General features: G+C 31.0%; 7 protein-coding genes across 7 annotated transcripts, besides 2 other annotated features; 4 read left to right on the forward strand and 3 right to left on the reverse strand.

The window, feature by feature from the left end:
* Positions 1-58: 58 nt before the first annotated feature.
* Positions 59-3155: a mobile genetic element.
* On the reverse strand, positions 988-2436 carry TVAGG3_0956570 (MULE transposase domain-containing protein; the record flags this gene model as incomplete). Its single annotated transcript, XM_001582862.2, has 1 exon — positions 988-2436. One exon carries the CDS (start codon positions 2434-2436, stop codon positions 988-990), a length of 1449 nt encoding a protein of 482 aa, XP_001582912.2.
* Positions 3156-7424: 4269 nt separating the features above from the next.
* TVAGG3_0956580 (ATP-binding transport protein-related, ribosomal subunit binding family) lies at positions 7425-9298 on the reverse strand (the record flags this gene model as incomplete). Its single annotated transcript, XM_001582861.2, has 1 exon — positions 7499-9298. One exon carries the CDS (start codon positions 9296-9298, stop codon positions 7499-7501), a length of 1800 nt encoding a protein of 599 aa, XP_001582911.1.
* A 775-nt stretch (positions 9299-10073) lies between these two features.
* TVAGG3_0956590 (acetylation-dependent protein binding) lies at positions 10074-11107 on the forward strand (the record flags this gene model as incomplete). The annotated part of the gene is made up of 1 exon (XM_001582860.1): positions 10319-10966. The coding sequence occupies one exon, from the start codon at positions 10319-10321 to the stop codon at positions 10964-10966; it is 648 nt and encodes a 215-aa protein (XP_001582910.1).
* A 56-nt stretch (positions 11108-11163) lies between these two features.
* TVAGG3_0956600 (uncharacterized protein) lies at positions 11164-11942 on the reverse strand (the record flags this gene model as incomplete). Its single annotated transcript, XM_001582859.1, has 1 exon — positions 11499-11942. One exon carries the CDS (start codon positions 11940-11942, stop codon positions 11499-11501), a length of 444 nt encoding a protein of 147 aa, XP_001582909.1.
* Positions 11943-13027: 1085 nt separating this feature from the next.
* On the forward strand, positions 13028-15555 carry TVAGG3_0956610 (cation/H+ exchanger protein 1-related family; the record flags this gene model as incomplete). Its single annotated transcript, XM_001582858.2, has 1 exon — positions 13028-14872. The coding sequence occupies one exon, from the start codon at positions 13028-13030 to the stop codon at positions 14870-14872; it is 1845 nt and encodes a 614-aa protein (XP_001582908.1).
* Positions 15556-15957: 402 nt separating this feature from the next.
* Positions 15958-16692, forward strand: TVAGG3_0956620 (uncharacterized protein; the record flags this gene model as incomplete). Its single annotated transcript, XM_001582857.1, has 1 exon — positions 15965-16348. The coding sequence occupies one exon, from the start codon at positions 15965-15967 to the stop codon at positions 16346-16348; it is 384 nt and encodes a 127-aa protein (XP_001582907.1).
* Positions 16693-16812: 120 nt separating this feature from the next.
* On the forward strand, positions 16813-17424 carry TVAGG3_0956630 (regulation of cilium movement involved in cell motility; the record flags this gene model as incomplete). Its single annotated transcript, XM_001582856.1, has 1 exon — positions 16813-17424. One exon carries the CDS (start codon positions 16813-16815, stop codon positions 17422-17424), a length of 612 nt encoding a protein of 203 aa, XP_001582906.1.
* A 42-nt stretch (positions 17425-17466) lies between these two features.
* Positions 17467-18204: part of a mobile genetic element that runs on past the window's edge.

Here is an 18204-nt window from a genome sequence, read left to right on the forward strand (position 1 = left end):
AAAGATGATTTGTAAGATGAAATCCATTGTATAAAGGTCATGGGACTCTAATCGCTAGGAGGGGGGCACAAACTTGCCCAGTGAGGTGAAGTGAAAAGTGACTGGTTTACATGTCAGAAATGTAAAGTGTCAGATTTGAAACAAAAAATGGATTAATTTATTATTATATGATAGAGAGATTTGGTAAGTTACTATCAAATTTGTAAGTAAGGAAAAAAAGTAAGAAAGGAAAAATTTTTTTTTAAAAAATAAAAAGCCACTCGCTTCGCTCGCGGTTGACAAAAAGAACAAATTCGAAAAATAATTGTATGAAATTACGAAACTAAGCCACTCGCTTCGCTCGCGGCTGACGAAAAGAACAGATTCGAAAAAAGATTGTATGAAATTACGAAACTAAGCCGCGAGCGAAGCGAGCGGCTTAAGTAAACAACATATTTCAGATTATCGATACTAAAGTTTTTTTTATTTTTTTGCTTTTTTTTTAAAGCTTCTTAACTTAAATCATGGAATGTCTCAAAGACAAAAGTAGCATACAGCATGCAAAGCTAAAGAAAGATAATCATAATTAATACCTTAATTTTTAATATTACGCATTTTTAGGTGCAAAATTTAAAAACATTCTAATACAATAGAGCAGTTTCCAAAAGTAGCATACAGCATGCAAAGCTAAAGAAAGATAATCATAATTAATACCTTAATTTTTAATATTACGCATTTTTAGGTGCAAAATTTAAAAACATTCTAATACAATAGAGCAGTTTCCAAAAGTAGCATACAGCATGCAAAGCTAAAGAAAGATAATCATAATTAATACCTTTAAAGTTTAAAATCTTGATTTTTTTTTAAATCAAATATTTATAACTTTAATACATACAGCTTAAACCTTATACTTGTTTTCTCTTGTGAGAAAGCAATCTTACAAAGCTAACAATCCTAAAAAAATAAAGAATTAAAATTTAATAATTTAATCTAAAATTAAAATCAAAATTAAATAAAATGAGTTCTTTGTAATAATACTTTCAAGGTAGGATATATTTTAGTGGGATCTATTGAGTCATCACTAACAGCATTGAGCAATCTATTGAGCATTGAAATACTCTCGATTTTTCTTTGTCTTTTTACATCAATTTCTGCGTTAGTTGCTTTTTCCATGATCCTAATGACACGGTCATCTGCTGGATTTTGATCAATTTTGAGTTTGATAACGAAAGATAGTATCACTTTTGTATAAATTTCTATAATAACATCATCAATTCTGAGATTTTTTCGATCAGGAAAATAGTCATGTTTGAGTGTTCTAAAATGAGCTTCGGCAATATTGTTAGTTGCGTCGCCTTCACGCCTGTCACGAGCAATCCATCTTGATATGTTGTAACGCCATTGTCTGTTAAAGTATTGAGATGCTGTTGGATCTGTGTCGAGCAACTCCAGAACTTGATCATAGGCAGCATTTGCTTCTTCCTCATGTTCTGCATCTAATTTGAAGACTAAATCCTTCATCAAATTATAGAATTGTTCAAATTTTTCTTGAGAAGAAAACTTATTTGATTTGCGAAGAATTGCACGAAGAACATGTACTCCGCACCAAAGTATTTGAGCTTGTGGAATGCTTTCTTCTATTGCTTGAGCTATCTGTGGAGCACAGTCCATGCTAATGTATTCTGGCTCAATTGTTACCCATCTGAGATAGGCGCACACGCAAACTTGAATGTTTTGATAAGTGTCTGGTTGACAAAAGAAATATAAAAAAGGGAAAATGTGAAAATCTTTGATTTTGCCAGTAAATGCATACAATGGAATGTTTGATCGCAACAATTTATAGGTGCTGTCTATATGAAATGTCTTGATACTATGCGCATAAGCTTTGCCTTCAAAAGGCGCGTAATAGAAACACATATTATTGTCTGAGACTTCAAATGCAATGAGATCATCTGGAGATTCTTCTTGTACTGTCTGAACAAAGATTTGCAATGACACAACATCGTCAGGAGAATATCTAGTTTGAAGAGCATGTATTCTCTCTGCAAATCGTTTGATTGCACGTGGTTTTTGAGCGTACATCTCTGGAATGGACGGACCTGTAAGAGGAATTTCAAGATCTTTGAATGCATTTAGCTGTGCTATCGCTCTTTGATTGTCATCTGTTTGGAAGTAATGTTCTAAATATTTGCGATAAAAGACAGACAAATATTGACTTTTGTCATTTGGGGCGGAATGATCATGTTCTTCAACTATTTTGATTAGTTTGTATTTATTTTGATCCAAGATTGCAACATTAAAATGTGCAGGACATTTTGTATATTTGCAGTGGAATGAAATCTGAGATCTTTCTTTCCTGACACGTTCACCATATCCATACTGTGCTTGTATTTCTTGTTTAACTCCAAATTTACAAAGATCCATAACAGTAAAGATAGTTTCTTCTTCTAATTCCATTTGAAATTGAAATGAAAATTAAAAATTCAGAAATTTGAATAGATTTGGTCTGTAATTAAATGAAAATAGCAGTTTGTTCGTCATTGTTTGAGGCAAGAGTATTATAGGAATATTATATGATGGATTTGAGTTGCATATAAAGAGTGCAAAAGGATAAAGAGAGAAATTTTGTTAGATTAAATTATTAAATTTTAATTCTTTATTTTTTAGGATTGTTAGCTTTGTAAGATTGCTTTCTCACAAGAGAAAACAAGTATAAGGTTTAAGCTGTATGTATTAAAGTTATAAATATTTGATTTAAAAAAAAATCAAGATTTTAAACTTTAAAGGTATTAATTATGATTATCTTTCTTTAGCTTTGCATGCTGTATGCTACTTTTGGAAACTGCTCTATTGTATTAGAATGTTTTTAAATTTTGCACCTAAAAATGCGTAATATTAAAAATTAAGGTATTAATTATGATTATCTTTCTTTAGCTTTACATGCTGTATGCTACTTTTGGAAACTGCTCTATTGTATTAGAATGTTTTTAAATTTTGCACCTAAAAATGCGTAATATTAAAAATTAAGGTATTAATTATGATTATCTTTCTTTAGCTTTGCATGCTGTATGCTACTTTTGTCTTTGAGACATTCCATGATTTAAGTTAAGAAGCTTTAAAAAAAATGCAAAAATAAATTGAATACTTTACTGGCTGGGCAAATTTGTCGCCGCCCCTAATCGCTAGTACCTGTATAAAAAAATATTAATATCCGCACGGAATCGATATTGAAAATGTGTGAATTCCTTCGATAACAAAACAAAACTGTCGAAGAAATGATATAAAATATATTATAACAATAATTAAGGCAGTTGTCCAAAGAGTAGCATTCTTGAATGAGAATTCATAAACTGACTAAACACGCATATGGAAGTTGATTGTTTTGAGATTAGAGCAGTTGAAGAATGGATATCGATTGATCTATCTGACCATATTTTGATTGATGAATACATTTTTGAGATTCAATGAACATATGAATGAAACTTAGTCAATAAAAATAATCAAGTATTTCATTTAGAAATGAAATAAATGCTAAGTGCACATCTGACAATGGTCATGATAATATAATGAAGGCGATGTCGTACAGCATATGTGCATCCTTAAAAAGAAGTAAATAAACAAAAATATGATTTTTCTAATTTTGATTAAGAGAATGAACTCTAGCAAAAGAATCAAATGAAATAGTGAAATTTAAAGGTTTTCATTGTAATTTGATGGAATGATGTTGAAGGCATTGTAGTTTATTTTGGAAAGTTTTTCATAAAGGAATAACTGAATGTTTTTTATATATAATTGTTTCAGTTGATAGAGTATTTAGAGATATCATAATTTATGATTTTCAAATTCATTGATGGAGGTGTGATAGAATTCGTAAAACCTCAATAATATATACATTGCATTATATTATGTATTTTGATTGTATATTTTGTGCGAAGAATGTGAATTTATCTCAACAAAATATGGATTTAAAAAAAAACTCAGTTAGTTTTACTTAAAATATTTATGAAAGTTTATGTATTATTATTAAGATATATTTCGTATAGAAAACATTGTAGTGTCTTTGAGATTGTTGAAGAATTATAAAGTTTAGCGAAATATTATATTTTAAACAGAATATCAATATAAAATACAATAATAGATATTGTTCTGGTTGTAAATAAGTATAAATATCTGAGTGAAGAAGGAAAACTTTTAAAAAGAGTATTTCAGTGGACATTTTGATGACATAGCATCTTAGTTTAAGTATGTCATGATATGTAATACAACGGTCTTGAAATATTTGTTAGAATGAAGAAGGAATGAAGAAAAAGGAGTAAAAAAAAGTTGCGAAGAGTAGAAAATGCTTGAAATGTGGAATCGTTTAAGATATATTTTAATTTGATGACATATTGTTTTTGTTGGAATTGATTTTAGTATGACTTTGTTTTGTACTTTTTCTTGTGTTAGAGAGTTACATTTGATTTTCTGTGAATGTGAGAGTAATATATCAATTGCGTATTGATACTGATGAATGTTGGATAGAAAATGTATTTATTGATGTGAATTTTAATCGAATTTGGAAAAAAATATTAAAAAACTTCATCGAAAGTAAGTCATTGGATTTATTAGCGATTTCAGATAAACAACCATGAATTGAACAGTAAAAAAATTTTACTTCATGAAGATGAAATTCATAAAAGGTGACAAAAAATGAAAATAAAAATGCTATCGAATGAATAAAATAAATTGATTTTTAACATATGTAAAGAGTATATTCGAGATTCTTGTAAATTTTTGTGTAATCTTTTAATTCAAGAACTATAAAAATTGAAAAATCATATTGATTTTTTTGAAAGAACGCATAATTTATTTTGATAAAATTTCATTTAAAATAATGATTGTTATATGTCATTAATCGTTCTCGTTTTCTTTGAATTCAATCTCAATTTTTTATAGTCATTGATATTTAAATGGAATGTTGGATGAGACAATATTTGTTGAATATTTTACGATATTACATTGAATGAACATGTAAAGTTCAAAAATATATTTTATGATTCAATCCATCATTGATTCACATGCACTGTCTCTCACTTCATGATACTACAATGATATAAGAGCTACTTCAACCTCTTTAATTACAAAACAACATTACAATTCATATCAAATGTTACTAAAAATTTATTTCTTTCATAATTTCAAGCTCAAGCACAGTTCATAACAAATGCATATGGAAAAAATTCCTAAGTGATATCTTATTAGTTAAATTCAAAACAAAATTACACATGGTTTCTGCTTTTTTTTCACTTTCAAGCTCGTTGTTTTAATATTTAAACTAAAATCAATGAACATACAAAATCGGAAACAAAATTTAACCTAAAAATCTAATTTTACATCCATTTTTTAAAAATTATATAATTTGTCGCTGTTTTATTTTCTACTTTCTGAATGTCATTGTACTAATGATTTATTCTATCGAGAAGACAGTAATGAAGAAGTTCTTCTTGGATGTTATAGATCATGTGTTGATATTGTTATCCCTAAAACTGTCAAAGAGATAGCTGATGATGCATTTTGGTTTACATATTATTGTGAAAATGAAATCAGATCAGTTAGTTTTGAGGAAAACAGCGAACTTATAAGTATATATAATTTTAGCTTTACTCATTCAAAAATTGAATCAGCAGATCTCAGTAATTGTAACAAACTTTCATTTCTCAACGGATCAATATTTGATTCATGTTGGTATTTAGAAACAGTGAAACTTCCTAAAAATATTACAAGTATAGGAGATAGATGCTTTTATGATTGTGAATTAAAATCAATAGAATTACCCGAAAGTTTAACATATATTGGAGATAGTGCATTTTCTCTTTGTCCATTTACAAACATCACTCTTCCAAAAAATTTAACATATATTGGAAATTCTTCATTTATTGGTTGTAAATTAACAAGTATAACAATTCCAGAGAAAATAACATATATTGGAAATGGTGTATTTTATAGAAGTTCAATCCAAAGTATCACATTCAGAGGAAATTTAACACATATTGGAGATTATGCATTTAATGAATGTCCTTTAACAAATATCACAATATTTGGAATTGATCTATATATTGGTAATTATTCATTTTATGAATCCAGTCTAATTAATGTGACTCTTCTCGGAAGTGTTTCATATATTGGAGATAAAGCATTTTTTCAATTGATAAACCTAACAACTATCACTATTCCAGGAAGTTAAACATATATTGGGAATTTTGCATTTTATGAATGCACAAACTTAACATATGCGACAATCACAGGTAGCATCACATATATTGGAGAAGCGGCATTTCGTAGTTGCTATTCATTAACAAGTGCTACAATTCCAGGAAGTTTAACATATATTGGAAATGATGCATTTAATAGTTGCTATTCATTAACAAGTGCCACATTTACATGTAATCTAGCATATATTGGACAATATTCATTTTATAATTGTACATCATTAACAAGTCTCACAATTTCAGGGAGTTTAAAATATGTTGGACTTGAAGCATTTGCTTATTGCAGTTCATTAAAGAGTTTCACAATTCCAGGGAATTTGTATGGTATGGGAGGACATGCACTTGAAGGTACTGAAAACATAATAAATATTACATTTCTAAACTGTCCAGATGATTATAGTTATCTTAATTTTTATTTATGCTATATAAATCATCCTATAAATATTTCCATTCCTAGAAGGTATGTGTCGATAAGCCGTTGTATAGTTATACGCAAAAGTCATTTATATGTAACAAGTCGAACAATTTTACCGGATTCAACTAAATATTTGTTTGGTGAAAAGTCAACATATGTTCATTATGATAACAAAAAAGGGATTTATGATAAAACAACAATTGAAGTTCTTGAATACATCTCTATTGAAAACATCACCATTCCTCTCTTGATGCCTGAAACAGCGAATGACTTTATATATTATAAATCTCATCCTATTCATCTGTCACTTGCCATTATCAGTCTTAACTCACAATCAATTTCATGAATAAAACATTTTTACATATTCATATTATATATATGTGATTAATCACATCTTCTAAACTTCTATTCCTCTCGAATACCTAAAATTATATTTTAATAAAATTCGATTTCTCACATGTCCAATATTAATATCCGCACGGAATACATATTGAAAATGTGTGAATTCCTTCGATAACAAAACAAAACTGTCGAAGAAATGATATAAAATATATTATAACAATAATTAAGGCAGTTGTCCAAAGAGTAGCATTCTTGAATGAGAATTCATAAACTGACTAAACACGCATATGGAAGTTGATTGTTTTGAGATTAGAGCAGTTGAAGAATGGATATCGATTGATCTATCTGACCGTATTTTGATTGATGAATATTTATAGAATGATGTAGTAATTAATATAAATTGAGATGGGAAAAAAAGTTCTAATTTATATAAAATTTAATATATATAAAATTACGATTTAAATCAGATATAAATGATTTTAAGATGGTATAGTTTCTATATATAAGTAATTTCTTACTCGAGGACGAAGTACTTTCCGTCTGTCTTCTGTTGCTTGTCCTTGTTTGAGTTGTACTTGTTGATTCTTGGTCTCTTTGTGTTCTTATCAGAACGGAGAGTGACTGACATCTGTTTGAGGAAGTAGTTCATACCCTTGATGAGGGATTGTGGGCTCTTAGCGACTGTCTTGACACCTGGCTGGCCGTCGAAGACAAGAACGCGAGAAGCGAGGTAAGTAGCCATGATAAAGTCGTGCTCGACAACGAAAGCTGTCTTGCCGGCGTTCATGATGTAGCGCTTGATGATCTTTGAGATGATAACACGTTGTTCGGCATCAAGGAAGGCTGATGGTTCATCGATAAGATAAAGATCTGCGTTCTTACCAAGAGCGAGTGCAATAGCGACACGCTGAAGTTCACCACCGGAGAGCTTCTTGACCTTTCTGTCCATAAGGTGGTCAAGGTTGAGTGGATTGAGAACGAGATCCTTGAAGAGTGGCTGTGTCATTGATGAGCCGATCTTGCCTTCAAGAAGCTGCTGTACTGTGCCGTCGAAGTGTGGCTGGATCTTCTGTGGCTTGTATGAAATCGAAAGTGCTGGGAGTTCGAAAGCGATATCGTCTGGTGCTTGGTTGCCTGAGAGTAAACGGATGAATGTTGTCTTACCGACACCGTTCTGGCCGAGAAGAACGATGATTTCTGAGTCTCTGAATGAGCCGCCTTCAACATCGAGGTGGAAGTCGCCAATGGAGAGGGACATGGATGGGTACTTGTAGTGGTGCTGTTCACCTTCATTCAAGATATCGTTATCGTCGGAAATTCTGAAGACAAGTTGTTCTTCACGGAATCTCATGTTTTCTGTTGGAAGGTAACCTTCAAGGAAGATGTTGATACCTTCACGGACTGTGAATGGTGCAGAGATAACACCGAAAGCACCTGGTGCGCCGTAAAGAACGGAAATGAAGTCGGACATGTAGTCGAGAATGGCAAGATCGTGCTCAATGACAATGACGTAATCGCCAACCTTAAGGCAGTCACGGATAACACGAGCAGCGGCCATACGCTGTCCGATATCGAGATATGAGGATGGTTCATCAAAGAAGTAAGCGCCGGCGGCTGAGAGGCAAACGAGAGCGATAGCGAAACGCTGGAGTTCACCACCGGAAAGTTGGTTGATTTGACGCTCAAGGAGGGCGTTGAGTTGGAGCTGTGTGATGATGTCGTCGAATTGGCCTGTAGCATCCTTGGCTTTAAGGATTTCGCCGACTTTGCCGTTTCTAACTTTGGCAAGGCTATCAACCCACTGTGGTTTCATGATAACGCGCATGTTTTCGTTGATAAGCTTTGTGAAGTATGTCTGAAGTTCGGAACCACGGAAGCGCTGGATAATCTGGGCCCAGTCTGGTTGCTTGGCTTCATCGAGGATACCAAGGTTTGGACGAATCTTGTTGGAAAGGATTTGAAGGGCTGTGGACTTGCCAATACCATTCTGGCCGACAAGACCAAGTACCTGCTTTACACGTGGGTATGGGAGACGGTGAAGCTTGAAGCCGTTTCTTGAATAACGATGGGTTGTTTCTGCATCAAGAGCTTTTGGAAGATTGATAATTTGAATAGCGTGGAATGGGCATTTCTTAACACACATACCGCAGCCAATGCAAAGAGCTTCGGAAATAGCGCAGCCAGTGACTGGAACTTTAATGCAGTTCTTGCCGGATCTGTTAACTGGGCATACACCCTTGCACTCCTTCTGGCACTTCTTCGGCTTGCATCGATCTGCGTTAACGACAGCGAGACGAATAGAATTGTCAGCCATAAGTTAATAAGAAAAATAAACTTTTCAATTTGAGGCCATGAAAAAATTTTAGTCCTCATCAACTATTACTGTTTAGGAAATGGTTTGTCTGTATCAAATATTAAATATTCCCTTAAGAAAAACCAATAATCTCCATTGGAAAGCATATTTCAGATTAAATTTCCCAATTGTTTGGGGATTTATCAGTTGCATCATAATTTATTTTGTATTAGTATACTGAAATGAAATTGTCTCAGATGAAATAAGTTGATGGGCTCGGTCAAATTGAATTGAGACATAACTTTTTCTCAAATTTTCCAATCATTGTTTTTTTTTTTTTTTATGTCGATTATTTATTTATTACTGAGAATCTAGCACATAGACAAGAAGATGTAGTACTTATAATTTTTTAATGTTAGACCCTATTTGGATGTGCGAATATTTCAAAAATTATTCGTAATTGCACTATGATATAAAATATGTATAACATAGAGTCTGCTAGTCTTGGAGATATATAATTCGTCGAAATAATAGTACTGTGATAACCAATTTTTCCTTCTTTGGATTATTTATGTGAAAAGAAACTGGCTTAGAGATGAATGCTTAAAAATTAGCAATTTGATCGAAATTTATATATGTTCCCTTATGACTATGGGATCAGATTCCTTCACAAGATAAAATAAGCTTAAATGGCTAATCCCAGCCTCAAAATGCAAAAACATAAAAATGTATTGTTTCTTATTGCATACTATTAAAGATATCTCAAAATATAATCCAATGTGAACTTAATCCAGGTCTTAAAACAAATAATAACCACATAGATTAATAGGTTTTGAATTGGTTAAGTTGCGTTTCCTTTTTCGAGGCAAAGGGGCGCAATTAGATATTGGAAATAGTTAATACCAAAGCAATATAAGCCCAATTTGAGCAAATATATAATGTAATAGGTAGATTTAAGCAAACTCTCTGTTATAAATCAATAAAATTAAAATCCCAACCATTGAAGGAGGGAAAAAAATAATAAAAAAGTGCCTGTTTCAAATGACTGATAGTTGGAACGCTATTAAACCGGTTGCACAACAGATTATGGAAACAATTATTGCTTCTCCATGCAATGAGATTGTTCATACATCTGTTATGACGCCAAAAGGTCCATTATCATTCGATTCTATATTAGAAAATGTTAAGAATGGAACATACACGTCTTCAAAGGACTGGGACAAAGATTGCAGGACATATATAGCTACAATGGCTGAAACATATAAGCAGCAGCCTTTAGAGCTCGTTATTTTAAAGCACGTTCGAATTACATACGTTAAATTAATACAGAAATGCCAAGCATGCACTACAGAAGGATGGATAAAGCGCGCAAATCAGCTTCGTGTGAAGATTGATGACTTACTTCGCACAGTTCCGGATTGTCTCAAAAAGTATTCGCAGCTAATGCCTGTTCCTCCAATCCACAATACTCAATTACAGCGTAGCGATATAGAAACAATTGCAAAATTCGATCAAAAAATTACAAATAATCTTGAATTAATGCAGCTTCTTCGTATACTTAATGATGATCCTGCGGCCCTCGAGATTACAGGTGATACAGCTAAAGTGGACGTTCAAAAGCTTCGCAATCCAACGCAATTGAAATTATATTTATTCCTCAAAGATAAAATCGAAGGCGATAAAAAGTGAAACAGATTCTCATAATAATTTGTGATTATCGACCTGAAATTTTCTTCGGATAATCTTCTTTTCTCATTATTCTTTGTAAATTATTTATTAAACCATAACTGTGATTTTTATCATTACATCAGTATTTTACAGTAAAATTTTGCCATCTGTTACATTAGTAATGTTATAATGCTAAATGTGAAATAAAATTTATTTGATTTTGCTGAACTCTTGGATTCATTCTTTGTGTTTAAAACTTAGTTGATATTTTGTTCGTTTATTGCTTCAGAATTAATCCGTATGAAAAAAAGAACAATTGAATTTTAAAGTACAGTCAAACAAAAGAATTATAAAGAGAATATTTATACATTACAAATGAGTTAATAAGATACATGGTATATTTAACATAAGAGAAGGAGACTGAAAATTCAATCATCTAGATACCAAACTGTGTGATTCCATTGGAATAGTACACTATACGATGTAAATATTATAGGATTTGTTGGAAGATTTAATTGTTTGAAGGATATTTGGTATAATATTGGAATAAAGTTCAATCAAAATCAGATAATACTTTGAAAAGAATGTACGCAAATGACATTGCTGCAAATATAATTATAACGCTTGGATATTTGTAAGGAATCGAATTTTGAATATTACTCACGCATTTTTGGAAATTTTGGACTTGTGATTCGTATTCATTTAATTCTGTTTCTAATTCTTTGGAGAAATTGTATTGGTTTGTTTCTTTGTAAATGGTTATTAATCTTACAATGTTTTCTTCCGAATTATCTAGTTTTTCTGAATTGTAAGTTCCAATCGAATGATTAAGCTCACAAATGTCTTCTATAATAGAACATAATAAGACAAGATTTGGCATTGTAAGCTTTGACTTGATTCTAGATATAAGAAGCAAATAGTCTGAGAGACGTAATGAAATTTCCTTGTCTGAACGACGAGCTTCAATTAATAGATCATGTAATGAGCTGTTTTCCATAAAATTACCCAAAAGTGACAATTTTTAAAACTTCTTTGAAATGAAGAAACAAACTGTTAGCTAAGAACAAAATTAATGACATTAATACATAGTGCCAGCAACTAATGCTAAAAATGTCAAGCTCGCCCTTCAATGACGCTTAAAAGACTTCTATATTAATATTTCTTTGAATGGAAATTATTTTAATCAAATTACTCATTTGGAATTATTCATTTTTTACAAGAATTTGATAATGTATATCAGAAAAAAAGACTTGATTTACAAATTCCAGAAATTTTAATATTAAAAGAGAAATTCAAATATATTTTTGCATACATCTTGCTATTTGCATGCAAGAATATACAAATATAGATCGTATTTAATGATTGTTTGATAAATTTCATAATAAAACTGCTAATAATTGAATTTGGCATGAGATTGTATGTCCATTAACGTATTTGAGTAAAATTAACAGATTTATCTAGAATACTGAAAACAGGAACTGAAATTACTAGATGATCTTTTTATAAAGTGTATAGATAGGATCTTCTGCTAAATTCGATATTGCAAATACAACTTAATTTGTATAGGCTGTTTCATTTTTTATTGCACATAACTTATGTACGAATCCATTATTTGATATCGTTTGTAAGATAGAGTATTTTGCATAAAAGCTTAGATTCGGTAAATTGTTTTAAATTCCTTCAAAAATTTAGGTCCAAGTATCCAATTCCAAAACTTCGTTGATGGCATTATTTTTTCTGTTGATTTTCAACATTTGATTGTTCATGAAAATTGATATGAATATGAGCAGTGGATTATTCTTGCTTTAGAACACCCAACGATATTTCAAAATGGAAGATCGAAAAGTGACATGGCATTTATTTCTGGAATAAATTTTAACCATTGATTTTAAATGTATGTAAGCGTGATGAGCTAATTCATTGGCGTTATTACGAAGAAAAAGTGTCAACAATTTTGAATACAAATTCAAAAATCAAAAAATCGTAAATTAAATAGAGAATATACTATATAATAAAAATGAGTGGTGATGTTTCATTTTTTTTTAAATTCTGAGGTTGAAATTTTTTTATCCCAAATTTTTCATGAGTACTCAGCCACTAATTGATAATGTTCAAATGAAAACCTATACTCAAGAAAAAGATGCAGAATCTGAAGATGTTTCATCTGTGCATATAGATGTTGACGACATGCCCCATGTTATGGGTTTACGTCCGGCTCCACCAAGGCAAGAGCTGAATTTGCCAACTATTGAAGCCTTAGAATCCTTCAAGAAACATAGAATGTGCTCTGTTAGCAACATTATTTGGTCAATCTTTATTGGTTGGTGGGTTGCTATCGCATTTGTTGTTGTTGGTATTCTATTTTTCCTCACAGGCTTCTTCTATAGACACGGAATCTTTTGTTTCAGAGCTGCCTACTTCATTGTCTTCCCATTTGGCAAAATTGCTCATACAAAGACTACTTCAAGATGTCATTTCCTTGCAAGGGGCTTATGGTGTCTTTTCCTGCCAATATATGGAATTATCTCCCTTTTGGGTGCAGTAATTTCATGGGAATTTGTGTATTATATCCCAATGGCAAAAACATTATGGAAATTAGTGACTGTTTGCCTTAAAGAGAACCCAGAAAACATCGAATTCACATATGCAACAGACAAGAAGGCATCAATTCCATTGATATTATGCAGTCAAAGTGGTTCTTGGTACTACTTCAAATTCACTGTCTACGGATTTGAAGTTATCTACTTGAATTTCATCCCATTCGTTTTCTTATCATTACTTGTTGGTTTTGTCAACTTCGGACATACAGGATTGGGTGATCCAATCCTTGGATCCGTTTTTGCTCTTTTCGGAGCTATGCCAGCAGCTTATTTCATCGGTGTTTGTGTCGATGACTTGTCTAAGACACTTGGTATCATCATTGGTTCAATTCTTTGCTCAGTCTTCTTGGCATTGATTGAATTAATTTTGTATTACTTCTCTCTTAAGACAGGAATGGTTGATATCACACGTGCAGCCATTACTGGTGCCTTCTTAATGAACCTTTTGATCATTCCAGGCGTTGCGATGCTTGCTGCCGGTATCAAATGGAAAGAAACAGTTTTGAACAGGAAAGCACAATCAATCGGTGGCTATTTCCTTCTCCTTGCCATCATTTCTATGCTCTTCCCTTCAGTTTTCTATCACATTCACGGAGGAAGCTCATATAAATGCGATCAATGCACATTAAACGGAACAGCGCCAAATCAAACATTCAATTGCGATTACTGCACAAACAAAGAAATCAAAAACATCGTTGATGACCCCGTTTACAAGAAATTCGGTGCTCCATTACAATATACCATGTCAATTCTAATGCCAGCAATTTACATTATCTCATTTATGTTCTCTGTACGTACTCACGCTCACATCTACGTCGTAGAACATGACGGAGAACACGAAAAAGGAATGTCAACCGTTGTTGCCATTGTTATTCTATGTATTGCCACTGTCACCTTCTCATTGATGGCACACGTTATGACAGATAAGATGCCAGAAGCCTTAGAAAAGCTCCATTTGTCTGAAAGATTTGTCGGATTAATTTTCTACACTTTGATTCCAAATGCTGCTGAATATATCAATGCCATTAAGTTTGCATTGAATGGAAACATCGGTCTTTCTATGGAAATTGGCAACCAAGGTGCTATTTTGACTTCATTGGTTGAAATGCCAGCACTTATGCTCATTTCTCTCATCCTTTACAAGACAAAACAAACCAAAGTCATGTTCACCCTTATCTTCCCACTCATCGACATTTTCAGTATCGTTACAGCTGTTTTCCTTAGAAACGCTATTTTAATGGAAAAGAAGATTAACTACTCTACGGGCTTATCTTTCCTTATTATCTTTACCTTAATCTCTGTTGTTTACTACTTCGAAAACTTCTAAGCTTAGATATATTATTCATTTGTGATATTATATCTATAAAAAACTATTTACTTTCGCTTATTAAACCTACAAATAATATATGTACTAACACTTGACTTTTTATTTACATAAACTGAGACTTTCAAAATAAAAAAAAATATGTTTTATAAAATATAGCTTAAAAACGTCAACAGTAAAAAGCTTATGGATTAAAATGATATCTACTCTTACATAGTAATGTATCTATAAAATAGATAATTTTTTATTAACGAAATGGTAATTTTTGGTATCGTATGTAGGTTACTAGCTATAGTGAATGTAGCAGTGCAAGTTTGGATTATATTTGTTAAATTATGTTAAAAATATTATGGAATAACACTCTATGTGAGTATGAATGGCCTTAAAAGATCGATCATTATTGAAATAAATTAAGTTGTTCATTGGGTTTTATTCCTGTTTTATCTTCTAAGAAAGAAAAATTTTAAAAGTGTGTAAATTGTCTATTTTCAAACGAGAGCTTAAAAATGGTACTGATTTTAATGAAGTTCCGTGCGATTTTGTTGATCTTGCGTGGGAAATTTTTAAAATAAATTGATTCATTTTAAGATGATTGAAGAATTCCTCTCAACACTGCTTTTGTAGAATTTGTATGTTCAAATGGATTGATGTTCCAATTTCCAAATTTTTTAGAAATATCATAAAACCATAGAGCGTTATTAGAAAAATGAAATGATTTTCAGAGAAATGATAAAAATTTGGAAAAAAGAGAACTTTATTCTTAATTTTTGAATTAATTTCATCATAATTACAGGTTTTTATATCGATAACAAGTGTATTTTATTAAAATTAATTGATAATTACATGATAAATTGGATATAACTACATTTTTCAATATCCAAAATTTAAATCTCTACGGTAATATGATAATTTTTTAATTTTTGGAAGCTATATCTCCAATAACTATAAAATATACTCAAGGAAATCAAAAGATGTTGATGATTAAGGTTAATTTTTGAATTCTTCAAAATTTTATGATTAATTTACATTTAAACTGTCATATATTGATAATACCCAAATTTTAGAATAATACACTTTTTTCTATTGAAATTTTCAATGAGCAAAAAGGCTGCTCCAGCACTTACTGCTAAGAGCGGAGTAGAAGTTGTCGAATTTGATCCAAGTACAGCACCACCTCCAAAGCCAAGAAAACCAAAAACAGATAATCAACCTCCTAAGTTTATTAAAGATAAGAAGAAAAAAGATTTCAAGAAAGAAGAAAAACCATTAACTGCTAAAGAATTTGTCGATAAGTACAGAAGAGAAGCTCTTACAGCAAGCTGGGATCCAGCAGTTTTGAGAAAATGCGGCAAAGGTGCAAAAGAAATCCTTACTTCGCTTGGATGCAAATTCAAAAACGAAAACATCCCATTTGCTGAGCAAAAGAAGCGTAGGCAGCATAAAATCAACAAAGGAGAAATTGAAGATCGCAAGTTTTAGATTTTTTTATTGTCATAAAGATATATAGAGCTTTTAAATTAAATTGAAATCATTGATTTAGTAATTTCTTATTAATCGACAATAATTTTTGTCAAACATTCAATATTCAAGACTATAATACTATCAATCCTTAATAAAATATGTTAAAGATCAACCGATACTTAAGTAACCTTCTAATAAGCATATTAAATTTTCAATATTTATTGAAAAATGATAACAGATCATTTTAATTGAGTAGATAGGCATACTTTCTTAGAAATCTCCGAATGTTCCTTTATGATTATCTTTAAATGAGATTTGATAAATTCTTTATAATCTTTGCTTTACTTTCAAAATGATGCAATTAATTGGATCATCTTGTTCTGACTTGCTATAAATAAGAAAAAGACATTGACTGATTCATTCATTGATCATTTTTCTTGGTGCTATTAACGTCACTTTTTAATCCGTTAATAGAAAAAGAGATGGATTCTACAACTGAAATTGAATACAAGAATATTCTCTCTTCCATAGGACAAAAGCCCTTAGCTGATTGGGATGTCAATGTAGAAAATGGTTACATTAAACGCTTAACAGATCAAGATATTCGAACTTCAGTTCTCGAAATAACTGGTGCAAATGCTCAAAGAAACTGGATTACAATGCCACGTGAACAAAATGATAAATTAGGTATAAATCTTCCTATAATATCTCTTGTAGTTAAATATCTCGAAAAATTTTTCTACATAGACATTTTAGTTATGGATGACACAAAAACAAAACGTCTCTTTAAGATTTCAAATACAGATATGAAAGCCCACGTTCAACAGACATTTACAAAAATTCCAATGAAATTAGTTCCAGGATGGAATAACGTTACTTTTGATATAGCCGATTTTGTAAGAAGTGCTTATGGTACTAACTACGTTGAAACATTAAGGATTACAATATATGCTAATTGTAGAATTCGTCGCGTTTATTTCAGTAATAAGGTCTTAAACGAAGATGACATTCCATCACAATTCAGAATACTTCCTACTCAAGCATTAGACAAAACAGAAGTTGAACCAGAACAAGAGCCAGAAGCTGAAAAATAATTATTTGATTTTTTATTATTAAAGATACTGTTTTATAATTAAGGGTGCACCCGTATGTACGTTTATTTGAGAGGAGGAGGATTACCCTCTCAATTTTGAGGGATTCGTTTATTTTTCTCGATGAATATGCAATAAAATTTGATTTTTACCTTATCAATATACTTCATATAATATACACATGTTCATGTAAAAACTTTTTTCCAAAATCCTCAGGAATTAAGGGATTTTTGAATTTTAAGAATTTTTTTTCGAATTTTTTCGAAAAAAAAATATTTTCAGAACAGCCTTAACGGCTAAGATTTAGGAACAATGTTAAGTATCAAAAAGAAGGAGGTCTGATATAGACAACATATATCGTTGAAGGTTGAAAAAATCTCTAATATTTGAGCCCAAAATTTCAAATTTTAATTTTTTGAAAAAAGAGGCCACCCGTATGTACGTTTATTTGAGAGGAGGAGGATTATATTTTTGAAAGGGTGAAACATTATGAATATGTTAATTATATAATAATATGTATTATTATAAAAAAGAAAAAATAAAGCACGTTAAAATTTTTCTTTCTTGATTTTTTACAAAATCTACTTAGAATTATGCAAAATATGACTAAATAATTATAAATTTCAAGTTAAATTTTAATTTTGATGAATAATTTAAATTTCAAAATATCAAGTTCAGTTCGACTATGTATGTAGTAATTCCTCAATAAAGTGCCAAAACCCTATTAAAATATATGAACATTTTCAACATTTTAATGTTTTTATTTAAAAATTTGTTGGAATA

The sequence above is a fragment of the Trichomonas vaginalis genome, chromosome I (genome assembly GCF_026262505.1).
Source record: "Trichomonas vaginalis G3 chromosome I, whole genome shotgun sequence".
NCBI classification, from domain to species: Eukaryota; Parabasalia; order Trichomonadida; family Trichomonadidae; genus Trichomonas; species Trichomonas vaginalis.